General features: G+C 34.1%; 1 protein-coding gene across 1 annotated transcript; it reads right to left on the bottom strand.

The window, feature by feature from the left end:
• Positions 1-10,035: 10,035 nt before the first annotated feature.
• LOC110113904 (phenylalanine ammonia-lyase) lies at positions 10,036-13,134 on the bottom strand. Its single transcript, XM_020846621.2, has 2 exons — positions 12,646-13,134; positions 10,036-12,018 (listed from the first exon to the last, which is right to left on the bottom strand). Exons 1-2 carry the CDS (start codon positions 13,041-13,043, stop codon positions 10,275-10,277), a joined length of 2,142 nt encoding a protein of 713 aa, XP_020702280.1. The 5' UTR covers positions 13,044-13,134; the 3' UTR covers positions 10,036-10,274.
• Between the last annotated feature and the right edge of the window lie 5,414 nt (positions 13,135-18,548).

The following is an 18,548-nucleotide window of genomic DNA, read 5'->3' as shown; positions in this document are numbered from 1 at the left end:
AGAAATGTCTAACTAACTTCTCAAGTCAGCAATCTAACACTTATAAATAAAATCCATTAACTTTTAATTCTTAACCAACTTAAGCTATTTAATTATATCGAGTACCACTGGGTAACCCAGACTTACGAGGTTATTAGCTTAGCCCCAAGGAAGGTGAAATAAAATTTATGGTCTCGATGTGAAACAAAGGTGATATCCAACCAACATTAAAATTAAATCTCTAAGTTGATCTCAAATCATTAATAATCCAATAAACCTTTAATTCTTAATAATTTTTTAATTCTATTAATTATTTAATTAAATTCTATATTCCTTTAACTTAAATTAATTAGATAATTTGATTGATTAAGATTTATCTTAATCGATCAAATTTGATAATTGATTTAGATTAAACGAATTCTGGTCTTCTATGCCTAAAGTTTGATTCCTTCTGGAAGACTTTGGACATTTTGACTTTTAAAGATCCTTAAAACATTTAAATAACAAAAAGTCTCCTATAGATTGTGCTCGACTCCTTTTAGGAAGGCACTAATCCATTTGGATTTTGGAGATCTCCAAACAAAAATAATAAACTACTGACCTTATACGATGTGCTAGATTCCTTCAGGAGGGCACGTTGTATTACATTTGTAAGGTCCCTTTCTCTCTCCTTAATAAATTTTGGGGATTCTCAAAATGAATACCTATCTTCTATCTATAACGGGTATTCATTCTGAAAGTCCTAGGACTTATAAATTGATAATTTCAAGCACTTAGAGAATTATTAATCTATAAGTTCTTTATAACTAAATTAAATAACTCCAACATTTAAAATTGGAATAATTATTAATAAATCCAAATATACTTTATTTAAACTTTAACAAAACTCCCTTGGGCCTATAATAAATCAATTCTAATAATACATGCAATTCAAATAAATAAACCTATTAGGATCTATCCAAGCTTCACGACCTCTTTCACATACTTAGATGCTTGCTAGGACTACCAACTTTAGCCTAGGTTAGGCCGGTGGTTTGTTGTGCTTTGTTTGTGGGTGTCTTGCCTAGAGGGCACCTATGTGTGATTGCTTACTTTTCTGTACTGCATAAGCATGCATATCTATTTTTTTGTTTGTACACCAGAGCGCAGAGTGAATAAAGCGAGGGTCGTGTACTTTACTTTTATATCTTTACTTTCCTGCATTTATAACTATACACAACGCACTCATAACATGCATCATTATATAACTGCTTTATTTCCTGTCTTTTATATTACTGCAAAAGTAGAATGTTCTTAGGATCTGATGTACTCATAAATGAAAATGTAAAGCTTTATTTTCTAGATTGTTGTATATAGATTGAGTCTGTACAGCGTCTAAAGTCTATAAAAGAATTAAAAATAACTGCTTTTATATATACAAATGGGGCTCCAAAAAGTAATGTCCTCCTTTAAGAGGACGTTCCTTTTTGGAATTCCACAGAATACCCAGAGCCTGAAGACCATAAGTAGTTATATTTAATTCTACTTTCATGTAGGCTTAGAACCCAGGTTTGTTGTCGGTGGGACCTGGCCACCATTACTTTACTGCAAATTTCTGGGATGTAACCGATAAATTATATTAATAAAATTAGCTCTTTCATATATAACTGTTTCATACATCATTCGCATACAAGTAGATTTTTGGTTTTTGTAAGCATATTCATTTGCATTTATTTTATATTCTTTAATAACTCCTTGATTCCTAGGATAGAGCCATCTTAAAATCTTGCATCATCTATGAATTGTTGTGATTAGGATTGTTAGCTGGCAGTCCACTCTAGGCAGGTGATAAGTCCAGGTTGTATACACTTCTTTCTGCACATTCTTATTCCTCCAATCAATTCTAGGTTCTTCTAAAATCAAATAATAACTATATAATCTAAAGCCTGATCATGAAAATTTAATTATGCCCGAATATTTAATTAAATATATATATAATTTTAGAAATCATTTAGTATTCATTTAAATCGAGAGTGTTCTCTTAGAAGATGTAATTAACTACAAGGGCTTGCCCCTGTAGGGAGTCTAGATCCCAGAATAATCTAAACCCTACCTTAGTTCTTTTCTCAGGTGGGGGGAAGATCTGTGGACGTAGATTAGGTTTTATTCACATTTAGGAGTTATTTCTATCATTAAGAAATATATAGATAGTTGATTTGTTTTCATAAACAAATCAAATATCTTATATAATTGCTTATAGAAATAAATTTACAATTTATTAATCTAATCGGATCGATTAGAGAATGTACTCATCATCCCTTTAGGATAATTTGAATATTCTCTATATTACACCTGATTAGGAGAACGAATTGTACTACTTCTCCCTTTAAAATCAATAGAAGGGTATTAGTCTACCCTTCGGGGCAGTATAATATCCAACTATGCAGATTTAATCGGGAGAGGATATTCTAAATATAAATAAAGCGAATCGTGTGAGAAAATAAAAAGTGTTATTTTTAAAAGAAAACCTTGCTACGCATATATTTTGTTTAGATTCATTTCTTACAGTCAAGAAATAGATAGGTATCTGATTTACTTTCACAAGTAAATCAAATATCGTCTGTATGCTTGATTTTAGGAATAAATCAACAATTCACTAATTTAATTAGGTAAATAAGGCAGATATTAATCATCCTTTCGGATGATTTGTATATTCCTTATACCATACCTGATTAGGAAAGTGAATCGTCGTTCTCTTTCTTTAGAATCAATAGAAAGATATTAGTATGTCCTTTGAGGCGGTCTAATATCCGACTATACGGATTCAATCGAAGGAGAATATTCAAAATATAAGTAAAGCAAACTATTTTCTATATTTAAATAAAAATATATTTTATTTTAAAATTATTTTAAAATTATTCTCTCTCTCTCCCTCCTTTTCTTTCTTTATTTAAGTAAAATAGATTCATTTATTTTATATTATTAAATTAATTAATTATTTATAAAGAATCTTTTAAATAAAAAATTATATCATAGAGTTTTAGATTTTATTTTCTCACACCTTCTAATGACCTAGTTAGGAAAGTTGAGGTATTAGATTTTATTTATGTTAAGAAATATTAAGGTAAACCTAAAAAGACTTAGTTAGAAAATATTAGAAATGATATTTCTTTATTATATTTAAATAAGAATTTGACTTTTAATAGGGCACAATGGCAAAAATGGATTCATGTAGCCGACCCCACATAGTGGGACAAAGGCTTGATGTTGTTGTTATTGTTGTATAATAAGATGATTTAAGGTTTGCCTAAGTTGACTATAGTGAAATTTGTGAAGCTTGTGTTATGGGAAAGCAAGTTAAAAAGTCTTTTCATATGAAAAATCACACAGATTTATATGTCCCAATGAATACACTGTCTCATGGTGGGTGTCAATTTTTTCTTCTATTTATTGTTGATTACAGTAGAATGAATTGGATATATTTTTTAAGCATAAATTAGAAGCCTTTGAAAATTTTATGCATTTTAAAGTATTGGTGGAGAATCAAAGTGGCAAGAATATTAAAATTCTACGCACACATAGAGGTGGAGAATTTACATCAAATGAATTTGACAAATTTTGTGATACTTTAGATAATTAACTGCTCCTAATTCACTATAACAAAATGGGGTTGTGGAAAGGAAGAATAGAATTGTTATAGAGATGATAAGAAGTATGTTGATGATGAAGAATTTACCAAAAACATTTTGGGCTAAAGTTCTTGCAACTGCTATTTATATTTTGAATATTTCTCTAACAAAGGCTGTTCAAAATATTACACCTTATGAAGCATGAAATGATACAAATCTTGTCATCAATCATTTAAACGTATTTGAAAGTATTGCATATGCATTGGAGGATGGTCATAATAGAAGCAAGTTGGATAGTAAATCTAGAAAATTGATATTCATTGGTTACAACATTCAGTCAAAGGCATATATATTATTTGATCCACGGTCTCAGAAGATCATTATCAGTGGAGATGTTACTTCTGATGAAGCTGATATGTGGGATTGGAGTGAATCTATAATTCATGATAAAGGAAAAAAAGCAATTGAATTTGAGGAAAATCAATAAATTTATATCACTAATAATCAAGTAGTGATGGTTTGTCATATAATTCATATCTTTCAAGGTCAAGATCAATTGATTCAAGCACATCTAAGGAAATGCATCATAGAAAGATGAGATCATTGCATGAGTTGTATTATTATACATTTGCCCTTATGGTTACAAAACCATTATGTTATGAAGACGCTTGTAAAAAAGATGATTGGAAAAATGCTATGAAAGAGGAGATTCAAAGTATTGAGATGAATGATACTTGGGAGCTTGTTAATATGCCACGAGGAAAAGATCAAATTGGTGTGAAGTGGATCTATAAAGTGAATTACAATTCAAATGGAAGTATAAAAAAATACAAAGCAAGGCTTGTTGTCAAAGGTTATGCATAAAAATATTTTCTTCTGTTGCTAGGTTTGAAACTATTAGGTTATTGCTTTAATTAGCTACACAAATGAAGTAGGAAGTTTTTCAATTTGATGTTAAATTTGGATTTCTGAATGGTGATTTGGAAGAGTATATATACATTGATTAACCACAAGGTTTATTTATTAAAGGCAAAGTAGAAAAAGTTTATAAACTAAAGAAGACACTTTATGCTTAAATAAGCACCAAGAGCATGGTATTGGAGGCTTCATTCATATTTCTAAAAGATGGGATTTCATAGAAATGAAAGTGAGCCTACTTTGTATGTGTTGGTTAAAAATGATGATTTGTTTATTATTTGTGTTTATATTGATGACATTATCTATTCTGAATCATCTAATACGTTGATTGAAAAATTCAAGGTAGATATGATGAAAGAATTTGATATGATTGATTTGAGATTGTTACACTATTTTTTAGGTTTACAAATTATTCAAGTAGATGATGGAATTTTTATATCTAAAAAAAGTCATTGGAAATACTAAAGAAGAATAACAAGCTAACTTGCAAGACTTTTTCAACACCTATGAAAAAAATAACAAGTTAGTTCAGAATGATGGTACAATAAAAGCAAATGAGAAAATATTTAGAGGAATTATGGGTGGTCTTATGTATTTGACACATATCAGGTTATGCACTCAGTCAATCTTATTTCAAGATTCATACACAATTCATCTGTACATCATCTTGAAGCAATCAAACACATTATTTGCTACATTCAGGAGACAACCAATTATGAGATTTGGTACAAATAAGTTTCTAGCTTTAATTTAGTTAGTTTTACTGATAGTGATTGGGTAGGTTCCATAGAATATAGGAAGATCACAAGTGAATTTATATTCAATTTTGGGTTTGGAGCAATATCATGGAGCATGAAGAAGCAAGCTAGTACTACATTATCATATTCATAAGCTAAATATATTGCAGCTTCATCAGCTATATGCCAAGCAATTTAGATGAGGAGAAAAAAAAGACTTTCAACAACCTCAATTAAAGACAACATATATATTTTCTGATAATAAATTCACAATATTTATGATGAAAAATCTAGTGTTTCATGATAGATCAAAGCATATAGAACTCCGATATCATTTTATAAAAGAAGTTGTGGCAAAAGGAACTATTGCAATCAAGTATTATTTTACAGAAGATCAAGCTACTGATGGATTCACAAAAGCTCTCAATTTTAAAAAATTTGAGAGATTTCAATCAAATCTTAGAGTAGGAATTTTGCATTAAAGGGTTATGTTTGAATTAATACAAAATAATTTTAATTATTTACGCATTTTTTATTAAAACTTAAACGATTTGATTGTGAAAAAATGTGTCATTTGACTCTTTTGTATTAGTTGGTTTTTAAGTTTTAATATATGTGATCTAACTCTTAGTTCTGTTCGTGATATTGAAGTTAAAAAATAAAATGTTCTGTACATGATCAAGCATTTTCTCTTTTTTTGTTTCTCTGATTTCTTCAATATAAATCACTAGTGTTGATTAATTTATCTTATGGAGATATTTTATTTGACTATAAATTTACTTAAATTGAAAATTTGATGATTATGAAATCAATTTTAAAAATTTTTAATTCAAATTTGACCTAAAAATTGTGTCGAAGCAAGTGTTTTAAAGACGTACCAATGGTTAAGTGATTAACTTAGGTCCATTTCAGTCTGCTCATATTACTGCTCAGCTTATTTTGAGCTCAATTTCTGTTGGAAGTTTCCCTTAGTTCCACCCCATTGTCATCTATGCCTCCAAAAGTAGTGTTGACCGTTCGGCCCTTTGGGCTCTCATTACCCAAATTTGCCCCTTAGATTCTTATGGGTGATTTTAATTGTTGTCACTATGCATCTAAAAAAGTGGGAGGCTCTACTCTTCCTAATAGATACTTATCCAAGCTCAATTCTATGATATTTGGTAATAATTTAATAGATTTGCATTCAGTTGGATGTAAATTTACCTGGTTCAATTAATGCACTGATAATCCCATTTATGTCAAATTAGATAGGGCTCTAGTTAATGAAGCTTGGAAAAGTTCCTTCCCTAGCTCTTTTTGTTCATTTCAAAGCCCTTCTTGCTCAGATCATAGTCCAATTGTCTCACATTCTAGGGAAACTATTCACTCCAATCACATATTTCTTTTCAAAAAATTTTGGATCAATTTTGATAAGTATTGAGTTTTACTTATTGAGGCTTTCCCAAAGCCTTTAACTAGTAACCTTTTATCTTTCTTTTGCAACACCCTCAGACAGCTTAAAGGTGATATTAGAAAGGAGTTTTGGGCCAGCTCTTCCAATATTAACTCTCATCTTGATGAACTCCATAAACTTCAAATGGATTGGTTAGGGAAGATTCATGTTGTCCCACACAACTCATTGCTTAATGCCTCTCTTAAAGGGATTAACTCCATAATTTCTGAATTTTCTAGTATGATAGCATCATGGATTATCCAAAGGGAAAAAGTTAAATGGATAAAGCATGTAGAGGGTGATTTAAAATTTCTCTATGCCAAAATCAGGAGCAAGAACAGTAAAACCTAAGCTGATGTGAACTTATTTGGCTCTACTTCCAATACTTCTAGATCTGATGTGATTTATTCTATTATCTAATATTTTCAAGCCTTATACAACCCTGCTCCTCCTTCCTTAATGGATATGGCTATTTTATTTATTGGCCCTTCTTTTTCTGATCATATATTTTCTTATCTCACTTAGCAGGTTTCTGAGGCAGAGATAAGAAAGTGTTTTTTTGGATCTTCTTCCTCTGCTCCTAGACCGAATGGCTATAATTTTCATTTTTACAAATTAGGGTGGCATATTATTGGTCCTATAGTTTTTAAGGCTGTAAGTTCATTCTTTTTTAAATGTTTTATTCCTAATGGGGCAAAACTACGGCTCTTCCTCATATCCCTAAACACAAGTATGCAACTTGTTGCTTCGATTTTAGAGGCATTGCTTTATGCAATGTCTCTTATAAAATTATCTCTAAGATTATTGCTAACAGGCTTAAGACTATCATTCCTTTAATAATCAGAGGTAATCAAACATAATTTGTTAAATCAAGAGTGTCAACTAATAACATTCTACTTACCAATGAAATTCTTAATATTTCTTATAAAAGGGGTGGCATAAAGTACTTTTGTGCAAAATCAGACATTCGTAAAGCTTTTGATACTATTTCTAGGGAATTTTGTATTGCATGGTTGGTTCAGAAAGGTTTCACTAATAAATTTGTTAGCTATATCAAAGCCTATATTTATGATGTGAACTTCTCCATTATTATAAATGGTGCTCTTGAAGGGTATTTTTCATTATCCGTGGGTTTGAGGCAAGGCTGTCCTCTTAGCCCTTACCTATTCTGTCTGATCATGGATGTTTTCTCTTCTCTCTTAAATAAAGGTGGATTTAAGGGGATTTCTATTAATGGATTCTCTCTTTCTCGCATTCTTTATGCTGATGGGTGTTGGTATTTGGTGAAGCTAGCTTTGACAATTGTACCAAATTGTCCAGAATTCTCAACACATATGTTAATGCCATTGGGCTTCATGTTAATTTTGATAAGAGCTCTATTATGCTCCCTAAGAATTTGAGAAATCAGGATGATATATGTCAAGCCATCTCTATTCATAATATCAATCCTGAAATGTCTTACTTGGGCATCCCACTCTCTTTTAATAGACTAAATGTTACTGATTTTATGCCTCTTATGGAATGCATTACTAAAAAGATATCATGGTGGAAAGTTAACCTTCTCTCGTTTGTTGGTTGTTTATAATTTTGAAGTTTACTATCTTGAATTCCATTGCTTATTGGATCCGAGGATCTATCCTATCCAAAATAGTTATCAAAATTTTTAAGAGATATTCTTCAAGATTTTTGTTTTTGTTTTTTTTTTGTGATTTGTCATCAGCTACAAAAAAATTCATATGGTTTCATGGGATAATGTCTGAAAGCCTAAAATCCATGGGGGCTTGGGTATTCCTTCATTGGCTGCTCTTCAGTATGCTTTCAATTGCTCTGTGATTTCTAAAATGTACAACCGGGCTTCTTCTTTATCCTCTTGGCTTATTCAAATATATAAATCCCCGCGGCGTCCTGCTCTAAATTATGCTTATAATTTCTGGAAATCAATGTGTAAAACAACTTTTGAAGCTAAATCTTTCTTTAAATTTAGAATTACTGCCACAGCTCCTATTTCATTGCACTGGTATTACTGGTGCAACAATGCTACTTTACATGATACTGTTGATAGACACTTTTTGTTGAATGATTTTCAACCTGATACTTCTCTAAAATACTTTATTTTGGGGAATCAGTGGTGTCTTCCTGATTTCCTTCCCATCTTTGTTCGCAAGGCAATCTGTGAAATCCCCATCCACGAAAATTATATTTCCTGATTAATTTGGGATTAATCGACTGATGGCAATTTTGGTGCTTAAGTCAAAGGTTTTTATAATCAATTGCTAAATTGTTAAGCTTGTTTGGCACTCAAAGTATGTATTGATATTCTCTATTTTTGTGTGGCTTTCTATTGTGGTAGGTTTAAAAATGGCTAATGCTTTGCTCAAGAGTAATATCTAAGTCCTGTTACCTGCGGTTTGCGTTTTTCCTTCCCTGAAAGCACGCCTCATCTGTTCTTTGAATGCTCATTCTCCTTCTCTATTATCTCCCACCTTATTCCGACAACTAATGGTCTATTGCTCAAACCCACTGTTTTGCACTTACTTGAATGGATTGATGACAATTTTTTTGCTCAGAAGCCGATTAAATACTTTTATCTATTAATGGCTTGTTTCTCCACATACTTTATTTGGAAAGAAAGAAACAAAAATAGAATCAGAACCACTTCCAATAGCCATTCTACTATTGCTATTAGTATTAAAAGAGTTGTGTTTGAGAAAGTGCTCAAGTGAAAGCATGCTTCTAAAATCATGGAATTGTTATAAAATGAGACCCTCGAGCTGTGCCTTTGTTGCATCTTTCATGATGAACAGATTTCTTTTTGCGCCTCTCCTGTGGATGTTAGTATTTGCGTTGGACAATGATGAGTCCCTTCATACAGGCGCCCCTTGGATGGTCTTCGGGCAACCAGGGGTTCGATTTCTCAATGATCTTACAAATTTTATCCTTTAGTTCAGGCATAAAGCATTTGTGATAGTTTTGTTTTGGTTTTTGGCTAATATTTGTTTTTGGCGAATATGCTCTAATTTTTTGGGATTTACTTGTTGCGGTTTGTTTGTTGACTTGTTTGTATGGTGTTCTTTTTTGGGCTCTCTTGAGCCTGCCTCCTTTTGGGGCTTTTTGTTTTTGTTACTCACTTGTAATTTCTTTTGATTAATATACGGGCTTAGTCCAAAATTTTTTTAAAAAAAAAAACTTTTTTTTTTTGGAAATTTTAGGCATTTGCCCGTATATTAAAAACTAACCATTACAAAAAAAACCAATCCCCAATACAATGGGACACAAAAGAATGCACCAAAATTACAACCAGAGTAAAGAGGCAAACAAAAAAAGCCGGACTCAGGTATTAAAAAAAAAACTTAGGTCATCATTTTCCAATCTTAAAAAAACAGCCCACAACTAATTTCACCATATTGCTTAATTTTAAGGTTCTTTTATGCTACATTGGGACTTGCATCGAATGGATGCTTTGTTACATAAAACAAGGAAGTAACTAAACGACATAAACTGGCATACAACTTTGAGATCACAACAATTCCATAGGTACAGAGAAGAAGAGAGATCAAAACAGCATTTTTGGCATGATCATCTCCTCCGCCCAACACAAGCCTAGCAGATCGGGAGAGGAGCTCCATCCCATTCCTGTAAGCACTCGAGTAGGGGATCAATGGCCTTTCCCTCGCAAATAGCGTTAAAGACCTTGTCGAACTCTTCCCCAGGAGATCTCACCTCCTCGCCAGTGAGGAAACTGGTTCCTAGCTCCTCCCTCACAAACCTGTAAATAGGATAAGACCTACAATCCTTGATCCTGTTCCCGATCGTCGACGTTCCATTCTCAAAAGCCAACCTTGTGGCCTCCACCTCCTTCGGCAAGACTGCTTTCAACTCCTCCTCAAAAGCTGTGATCTTTTGGAAGATGGAGGAGTCAGCTTCCTTCTCCTTCTCGCCATTGTTTAGAGCATGTTCAACCAGCACCTGCCTCAGATTCTGCATCAGAGGATAAGTAGAGCTGCAGGGATCATCGGCATAGGCAAACACATACTCCCTGTCGATCACCTTGATCAAATCCTTCTCGCAGAACCTCGAGGGGTGGAGCTCGCCCTTAACCCCAATGGTGAGCACCCTCTTAGCCACCTGGCTCACCGTGTTCTTCACAGCACTCTTCAAGTTCTCTTCCAAATGTCTCAAATCAATGGCTTGGCAGAGCGCTACCAAGAAAGTGGAAGTCATAAGCTTCAGTATCTCTACCGCCTCCGCCGTCTTCCTCGATGATATCAGTCCCAAAGAGTTCACGTCCTGGTTGTGTTGCTCGGCGCTTTGCACATGGTTCGTCACTGGATTCGCCAGGTACTGAAGCTCAGAACAGTAGGAAGCCATGGCTATCTCTGCGCCCTTGAAACCATAATCCAAGCTCGGGTTTCGCCCGCCGGAGAGATTGGATGGCAAACCGTTGTTGTAGAAGTCATTTACAAGTTCTGAGATTTGAGCAAACATGAGCTTCCCAATTGCGGCAATGGCGAGCCTTGTATTGTCCATGGAGACGCCGATGGGGGTGCCCTGGAAGTTCCCTCCATGGAGAGCAATGTTCCTTGAGACATCAATCAGAGGGTTATCGTTCACTGAATTGATCTCCCTCTCAATAGACTTGGTTGCTGCACGAATTACTTCAATCTGAGGGCCGAGCCATTGGGGTGAAGTGCGGAGAGCATAGCGGTCCTGTTTCGGCTTCTGCAGAGGATCCATTTCGTGGAGCTTCTTCGCCACCTTCATGTAGGAGCTTCCTTCCAAGACATGCTCCATGATGGCGGCTGCCTCGATCTGGCCAGGGTGGTGCTTCAGCTTGTGGGTGAGGTGGTCGGTGTACTCCGGCTTCCCCTGCATTACCTCACAGAAGACAGCAGAGAGAACCTCCGCCATTACTGAAAGGATATTTGCTTCAAAGAGAACAGTGGAGGCGAGACCAGAACCGACGGCTGTACCGTTGACGAGGGCGAGACCTTCCTTAGGCTGCAGTTCGAAAAACCCGCCAGAGATTCCGGCAAGGCGAAAGGCCTCAGCGGCGTCAATGGTGGCACCCTCGGCGGTAATAGCTTTCACGTTGGGGCGTCCGGTTAAGATTGCGGCAATGTAGGACAGGGGGACAAGATCGCCGGAGGCAGTGATGGTTCCTCTCAGCGGCAGGCAAGGCGTGATCTTGTTGTTGAGGAGGTTGGTAATGGCTTCCAGGATTTCGAAGCGGATACCGGAATAGCCTTGGAGGAGCGTGTTGATCCTCACAAGCATCGCCGCCCTGGTTGCAGCTGGTGGCAGCGTGTTATCCTTCCCGGAGCCGAAGATTCCGGCATTAAGGAATCTGAAAAAAAAAAATTGTTGCGTTAAAACGACATCACTTCCAGCCAATCATGAAAATATGCAAACTTGGGCAGATTCTCAACTTCTGATCCAACTAAATTAAACACTCGAGAAAGGAAAAAAAGGGGAATTATTTGGCAAATGAGCTGTGGAAAAAGACAAGCGCAAGAAAACAGACAGCTCGAAATGTTTCCAGAGAAGAAGATACAGAGATTCTAATTGAATAGATGAAACATATAATATAACATATGTGGTAATTACTCTACGCTATTCTGATCTATTGGCTGAAAATTTTCTATTTATGTTTGTCTTCTTTAGCCTAAATGTTAAAAAATAAGAAAAATTCTTTTGCCCATCTGTACTGCAACTGTCCAAAATTACCTTTTGGAAAACATATAATCCAAAAAAGAAAACTAATACATTTTTCATTAAAAATTAAAAAGCGAAGGAGTTAGGTGGGGATGGTGAGAAAAAAATAAATTGGTGAAAATTTAGATCATGACATCACCAATTTAAGCCAACTGCCAGTCCGCTACCAACCACACTGAACCAACCCTACCTAACGTTTTTATTTGGTTTGAATCAATGATGAGATTATATTTTTTCTAATTTTTTTCATTGTTTGTACCTGATGAGTTCTTTCTGAAGTGCGCCGCCCTGCTTCGTCCGGCGGTGCGAGGTGGCACCGAAGCCGGTGGTGACGCCGTAGGTGTCGCCTCCTGAATCCATGCTCTCCATGACCCAGTCGCTACTGGCCTTCACGCCGGCCCGAGCGGACTCTGCGAGCTCTACGGTGGAAGCGGCGCCGGCAGCTACGGCGGCCACCTGTGATATCTTCAGCTCTGCTCCTTCAAGCCTAACCACCGGACTCCGGAACTCCTTTACCATCCGCTTCACCTCGTCGAGATGACTCCCCTCCAACGCCTTCGCCGCCGCCGCCCACCCCAGCTGGTCCCGCCCCTTCAGACAGAGCCCCTCCATAGCCTTGGCGCCGTTCGCATAACCATTTCCCTTCACATGCTCCATAGAAACGAATCTCTCGAGGATCAATACGAAGAAGAAGAAGAAGAAGAGTGGGTGTATACAGAGAGGAAAAATCAGCTCTCGAAGGGAGCGAATTTCCTGAGTTGGGACAGGTAGAGCAGGATTTAAATAGAGAGGGATCGTCGGGGTTAGTTGAGGAGAAATCCTTGGCGTCCAAAAAGATGAGCTGAATGGATGGTCAATATGATGTACACGTGGAGAAAGATCACGAGGCTGGGGTAGAGATGCAGAAGGGTTGGGTTGGTGGCGAGACGGGTTCTTGTATGCACGCCGTCGCTACCCACTTTCCTTTCGTGTTTGGTGTGCGGTCATATTTCCACCTGCAAAAGTGACTCTGAATCGGACTTTACGTACATGGGTATGCTGCATGTGGGCTTTGGTGTTATTCAGAGTCTTTTTGATATGTGAGTGGGTGGGTGGTGGTGGGCTTCGATTTATTAAATATTTTTTTATTTTGTTTTTGAGTTCAGATGTATTAATTGCGTTCTCATATTCGTACAAATAAATAATTACCAAACAGCCGATAAAATTTAGGTAAGCGAGGGTAGGTAGCGTGATTTTTTGCATGATAGACAACTCTTGATTTGTAATATTATATTTTTGTGCTAATTGTTTACATATTATTTTATTTTATTTTTAAATAATTGAATGTGATAATATGAATTTAGTATAAATGAAATTCTATTTGAGAATCTTGATAATGAAATTTTAAAATATTATTAATTGAAAAAAAATATATATTTTTATTAAATATTAGCCAAATTTTTTATATACATTTATCTCCTAGATCATCTTTTTGATACTTTCCTCCATTTTTTTATAAATTGTATATTGATCAAGAACTCTTGGTTTTTCATATTGACAAATTCTCCACCATTTACTATGATGCTCGTGTGGGTAATGTCATAATCTTAATAACAAGTTTTTTGTGCAATGAGAAAAGCTACTCTTTAACCTTTCAAAATGAATTAAAAAATAACATGATAAGGCCTCTATATATTTGTAAGAATATATATGATAAGAATATTAGTGAGCATATGTGAACAATCATCGTGACATTTCTATTAGTAGAGTTGCTGATTTGAGGGATGTGGCCCTTGATCTATATTTGAAGTTATTAGTATTCAAGTGTAGTCACTATCTTTCTAATGAGATCACTGACCATGACAAATAATTCCTAGTACTGAGCGAGTAACCCCTAAGATTGGGTGAGTAGGTTTTATGACTAGATAGGCTAGCCCAGATAAACCTTGACTTTAATGTATTTTAGTGAGTTCATTATGATTTTTTATGAAGTCATCTTCTTCCTCTCTTCAATCCAACCAACTCGTGTCGGATCCTAACTGAATTAGGTCCTTAAGATATTTAAATAAATAATAAAGTTTATAAATAAAATATTGATTGACCCCCTCTTTCGAAGCTTCAACAGCAACCATTGAATGACAACATCGTTGTACCCACACCAACCACATATATTTATTATTAATGAAGTGCTAACTGCTCTATCATGTTATCAATTCGATCATAACTCCACACATAATTGAAATCACATGCATTGCATAAATACACATGTTTTGAATCATATGTATGGAAAAGATGACAGTTAGCAGATGTTTCCTTCACACCAAACTTGTCAGCATTACCACTAATGAGATATGACTTTCAACAAATAATTTTTCCAAGTATTTGATCTATGGTGTTGATGCTGTGAGAGTGATAGATTGGTTTTTTTTTTTTTTTCATATTGATCGGCAAACTTCAAAAATTAAGTGTTACATAGATGAGGATGCTCAGGTGGATGAGTGGTTGTATACTTATAGGCAGAATGCGAAATAAACATGTATGTGAAAATATTGCGCTTCGGTGGTAGATAAAAATTAGAGAGAGTCATTTTAGATGATTTGGTCACTTAAAATACAGACTTTTTCACATTTCGGTTCATGCTCATTGCATTTTTTAGAATGTTGATTGCAGATTTGTTTGTGGGTAATGTCATAATTAGTATTTAGTAACAAGTTTTACAAACCTCACAGAATAGAGAATAAAGAAAATATTGAAAAAGAAGATGGGGGTGATGATGTAGGAGATGTAATTAGAGAAGGAATCTCAGAGATAATTTAGCTCGTGCCAAAAATTGTTCAGAACCTTTATGTGTGAAAATTAACCTTCGACTATTTATTTATAGAGTTTTTGGTGCTATGAGAAAAGCTACACTTTAACCTCTTAAAAATGAATAATAATAAATAAAAAAAAATCATAACAAGGCATATATATATATATATATATGAACAATCATCGTGAATTGTCTTTAGTAGAGTTGCCGATTAAATGTATAACAGTATAAGGTCCCTGATCTATATTTGAAGTCATTAGCACTCAAAGTAGTCACTATCTTTCTGTTGAACTCATCAACCTTGACAAATAGTTCATAACCTTAAACAAGTAACCCTTAAGATGGGATGAGTGGAATCTAAGATTAGGTGAGTAGGTTTTATGGCTAGATAGGTTAGCCTAGTTTAACCTTGGCAAATAGTTCCTAGTGAGTTCATTATGATTTTTGATGAATTCATCTTTTTTCTCTCTTCAATAAAGTCTACAAAAAAACATTGATAGACTCTCTCTTTTAAAACCTTAACAATCTTGATCAACACTCGCCATTGAATGTCAACACCGTTGTGCCACTTATATTTCCTATTGATGAAGTGCTAACTGCGTTATCATGTTATCAATTCGATCATAACTCCACATGTAATTGAACTTACATGCACTGCATACATACGCAAGTTTTGAATCGTGTAGATGGAAAAGATGACAATTAACAGAAGTTTTGTTCACACCAAACTTTCCGGCCATTTCCACCGATGAGACATGGCTTTCAGCCAATAATTTTTCCCAATATTTGGTATATGATGTTGACGTTGTGAGAGCAAGAGATTTGCCTTTTTTTCATATTGATCGGCAAGCTTCAGAAATTAGGTATTACATAGATGAAAATGGTCGGTGGAAGAGTGGTTATATACCTAGAGGTAGAATGCAAAATAAATATAAATGTGATAATATTGGAGTAGCTCTAATCGCAGATAAAAATTAGAGATAATTGTTTTAGATGATTTGGTCACTTAAAACACCAACCTTCTGATGACTCTGTTAGGAGAGTAGATACATTAGATCCGCTATCTTAAGAAAGGTAAAGATAAACCTAAAATGATTTTGTTAAAAAAATAAATAAAAAAGATTTTTTTATTAGATTTAAATAAAAATTCAGCTCTTAATAGAATATAATAGAGAAAAATAATCCATATACTGAATTTTTTAATATTGTTGTTGTTGAGCGAGCTTCAGAAATTATTTGAATCAACTAATTAACCATCCTGTGATGCTACTCAGCTACCCCAAGGAAGTAGGTGGCTCACTGTAGCAGATCAAGACCTGACCCGTTGCTGATTTTTGATAAGGCAAAAAAGATTTAGTGACACGTGTTTCTATTTTGAGCTCATATGGTAGATAATAAATGAAAAATATATTTTAAAAATATTAATTATTATTTTGCTTTTAGTAAATTTCAAATGAGAAATTTATTTTTGTATATTTAAAAATAATATTGATTTCCTTTAATGTATATATAACTTAATGCTGAAATAAATTATTGTTATAATTTTTAATAAAATATAATATAATTTAAAATAATCAAATGGGTATCGTAATTTTTATTTTATTTGTTATTAAAAATAAGATGAATATTTTTTTCCGAAGAATATAGAAAAAAAAAAACAGTCATTAAGAAGAAGAAGACCTAAAGGGCATTAACGTAATTAAATTCAAAGAAGTCGCTATGGCAAGTTGGTCCCTCAATAAGTTTGGAATGTGATTAAATATGAACCATCCAAACAACCTAACACCACTCAAAAAAGAAATAAATGATAAAAAAATTGTTTGGTAAGGATTAATAGATATTCCAATTTTTGGTTGGGGCTTAAATTAGGCATGATTGTGACGGCTTTTTTATTGCTTCTTAAAACGGTTTTAGTGCAAAAATTAAAAAAAAAATTGCTCTAAAACTCCTTTTTAAGAAGCAGTGAGAAAGCCATCCGAAACGAAACTTTAGTTAAAATTTTTGAAATATCTTCATTAAGGCTTCGTTTGGGACAGCTTTTGGACTGCTTCCGAAAAAGTTCATAGACTGCTATGTTAATTGTGAAATGAAATCCTTCAGAAGTCGCGTTTTAACCTTATGTAAATCTTGCATAAGGTGGCAAGTAGCTTTAAAATTTGAGCAAGTTGTTTCGAGCTTTGGACAAATAGTTTTAAGTGAGTTCTCACGAGTGACACAACTCAATCTGGTCTGTTGGTTTGGAGCATCCGCTACTAATCAAAATGTCTTGAGTTCGAGTCTTGCATATGTGATGTGTGAGTGAATTTGTTTAATTGGCTTAAATGTCCCCACAAAAAAAAGGGAGTTTTACATACATACTTAATATTATTCTATTTACATATTTAACACCTAAAACTTTAATATTACATAAATACCACCCATAGTTCATTTTCATACAAAATATGAGTGGTAGAAATGAAATATATGAGTGGTAGGAAAGAAATATAAGTGGTATATTTGATATTAAAATAATATAGGGTGGTATGGATGTAATATTAAAATTTTAGGTGTTAGATATGTAAATAGGATGTTATAAAGTGGTATGTATGTAAATTTCCAAAAAAAAAAAAAAAAGTTCTCATGAGTAAGCTCCCTTGCGAGATTTTTCGTTAGCAAGTACCCTTAGGCAAGTAGCAATGAGTGAGTACCCTTGGGTGAATTTATATGGTTGGCTCCATAAGCCGAATTCATTATTTTGCATTAACTATAGCAACTTTAATAGGCCGACTTCTATAACCAAGTCAACAAGCCTTGGAATTGATTTGTTAAATCGTACCAACTTACTCATAATTCAACCAATGGGGCTATTTTGGTGTACAACTGGCATTTTTGCAAGTGGATGCAAGATGTGCATCACACGTTTCTTATTCCTAATTAAATTATATGATATAAGACATTAGATATATAACTATTAATAGGTGTTAATTAATCTAATTTAGTTTACAAAGATCTTCAAATGCATATCATTCTCATAAAAGGGAATATATGCATTATGTGAAAAGATCCTGATACAGTTCCAATAAAATCTTGTCATGCCAAAAAAGCTATGAACCTCTGAAACTAAAGTTCGTCCCAACCAATCCACAGCTATTTCACTACCACTTACCACAACTCATACAGGTTATGGACTTCAGTTAAAATTCACAATTCAAGAACTTGGCATATAACTGATGTTATCTTAAAGTCTTCAATAACAACATCAAATGCTTTCAATGATCTTCTGCAATTCTCAGTTACACGAAGATATCATTAATAAACATAATAATCAACTGATTCAAATATTTCCTAAATATCCAATTCATCAAATCCATAAAATATAGTCGGTGCATTCATTG

Source organism: Dendrobium catenatum, unplaced genomic scaffold, assembly GCF_001605985.2.
Source record: "Dendrobium catenatum unplaced genomic scaffold, ASM160598v2 fragScaff_scaffold_1392, whole genome shotgun sequence".
Lineage (NCBI taxonomy): Eukaryota > Viridiplantae > Streptophyta > Magnoliopsida > Asparagales > Orchidaceae > Dendrobium > Dendrobium catenatum.
The sequence above is the reverse complement of the archived record's forward strand: the minus strand, read 5'-3'. Positions and strand labels throughout refer to the sequence as shown.

Excerpts from the sequence above, each read along its gene's own strand:
- LOC110113904 (XM_020846621.2), bottom strand. The coding sequence starts at position 13,043 with ATGGAGCATGTGAAGGGAAATGGTTATGCGAACGGCGCCAAGGCTATG. Across the intron at positions 12,019-12,645 it reads CTTCAGAAAGAACTCATCAG|ATTCCTTAATGCCGGAATCT; the intron begins GTACAAACAATG and ends TTTTTTTTTCAG.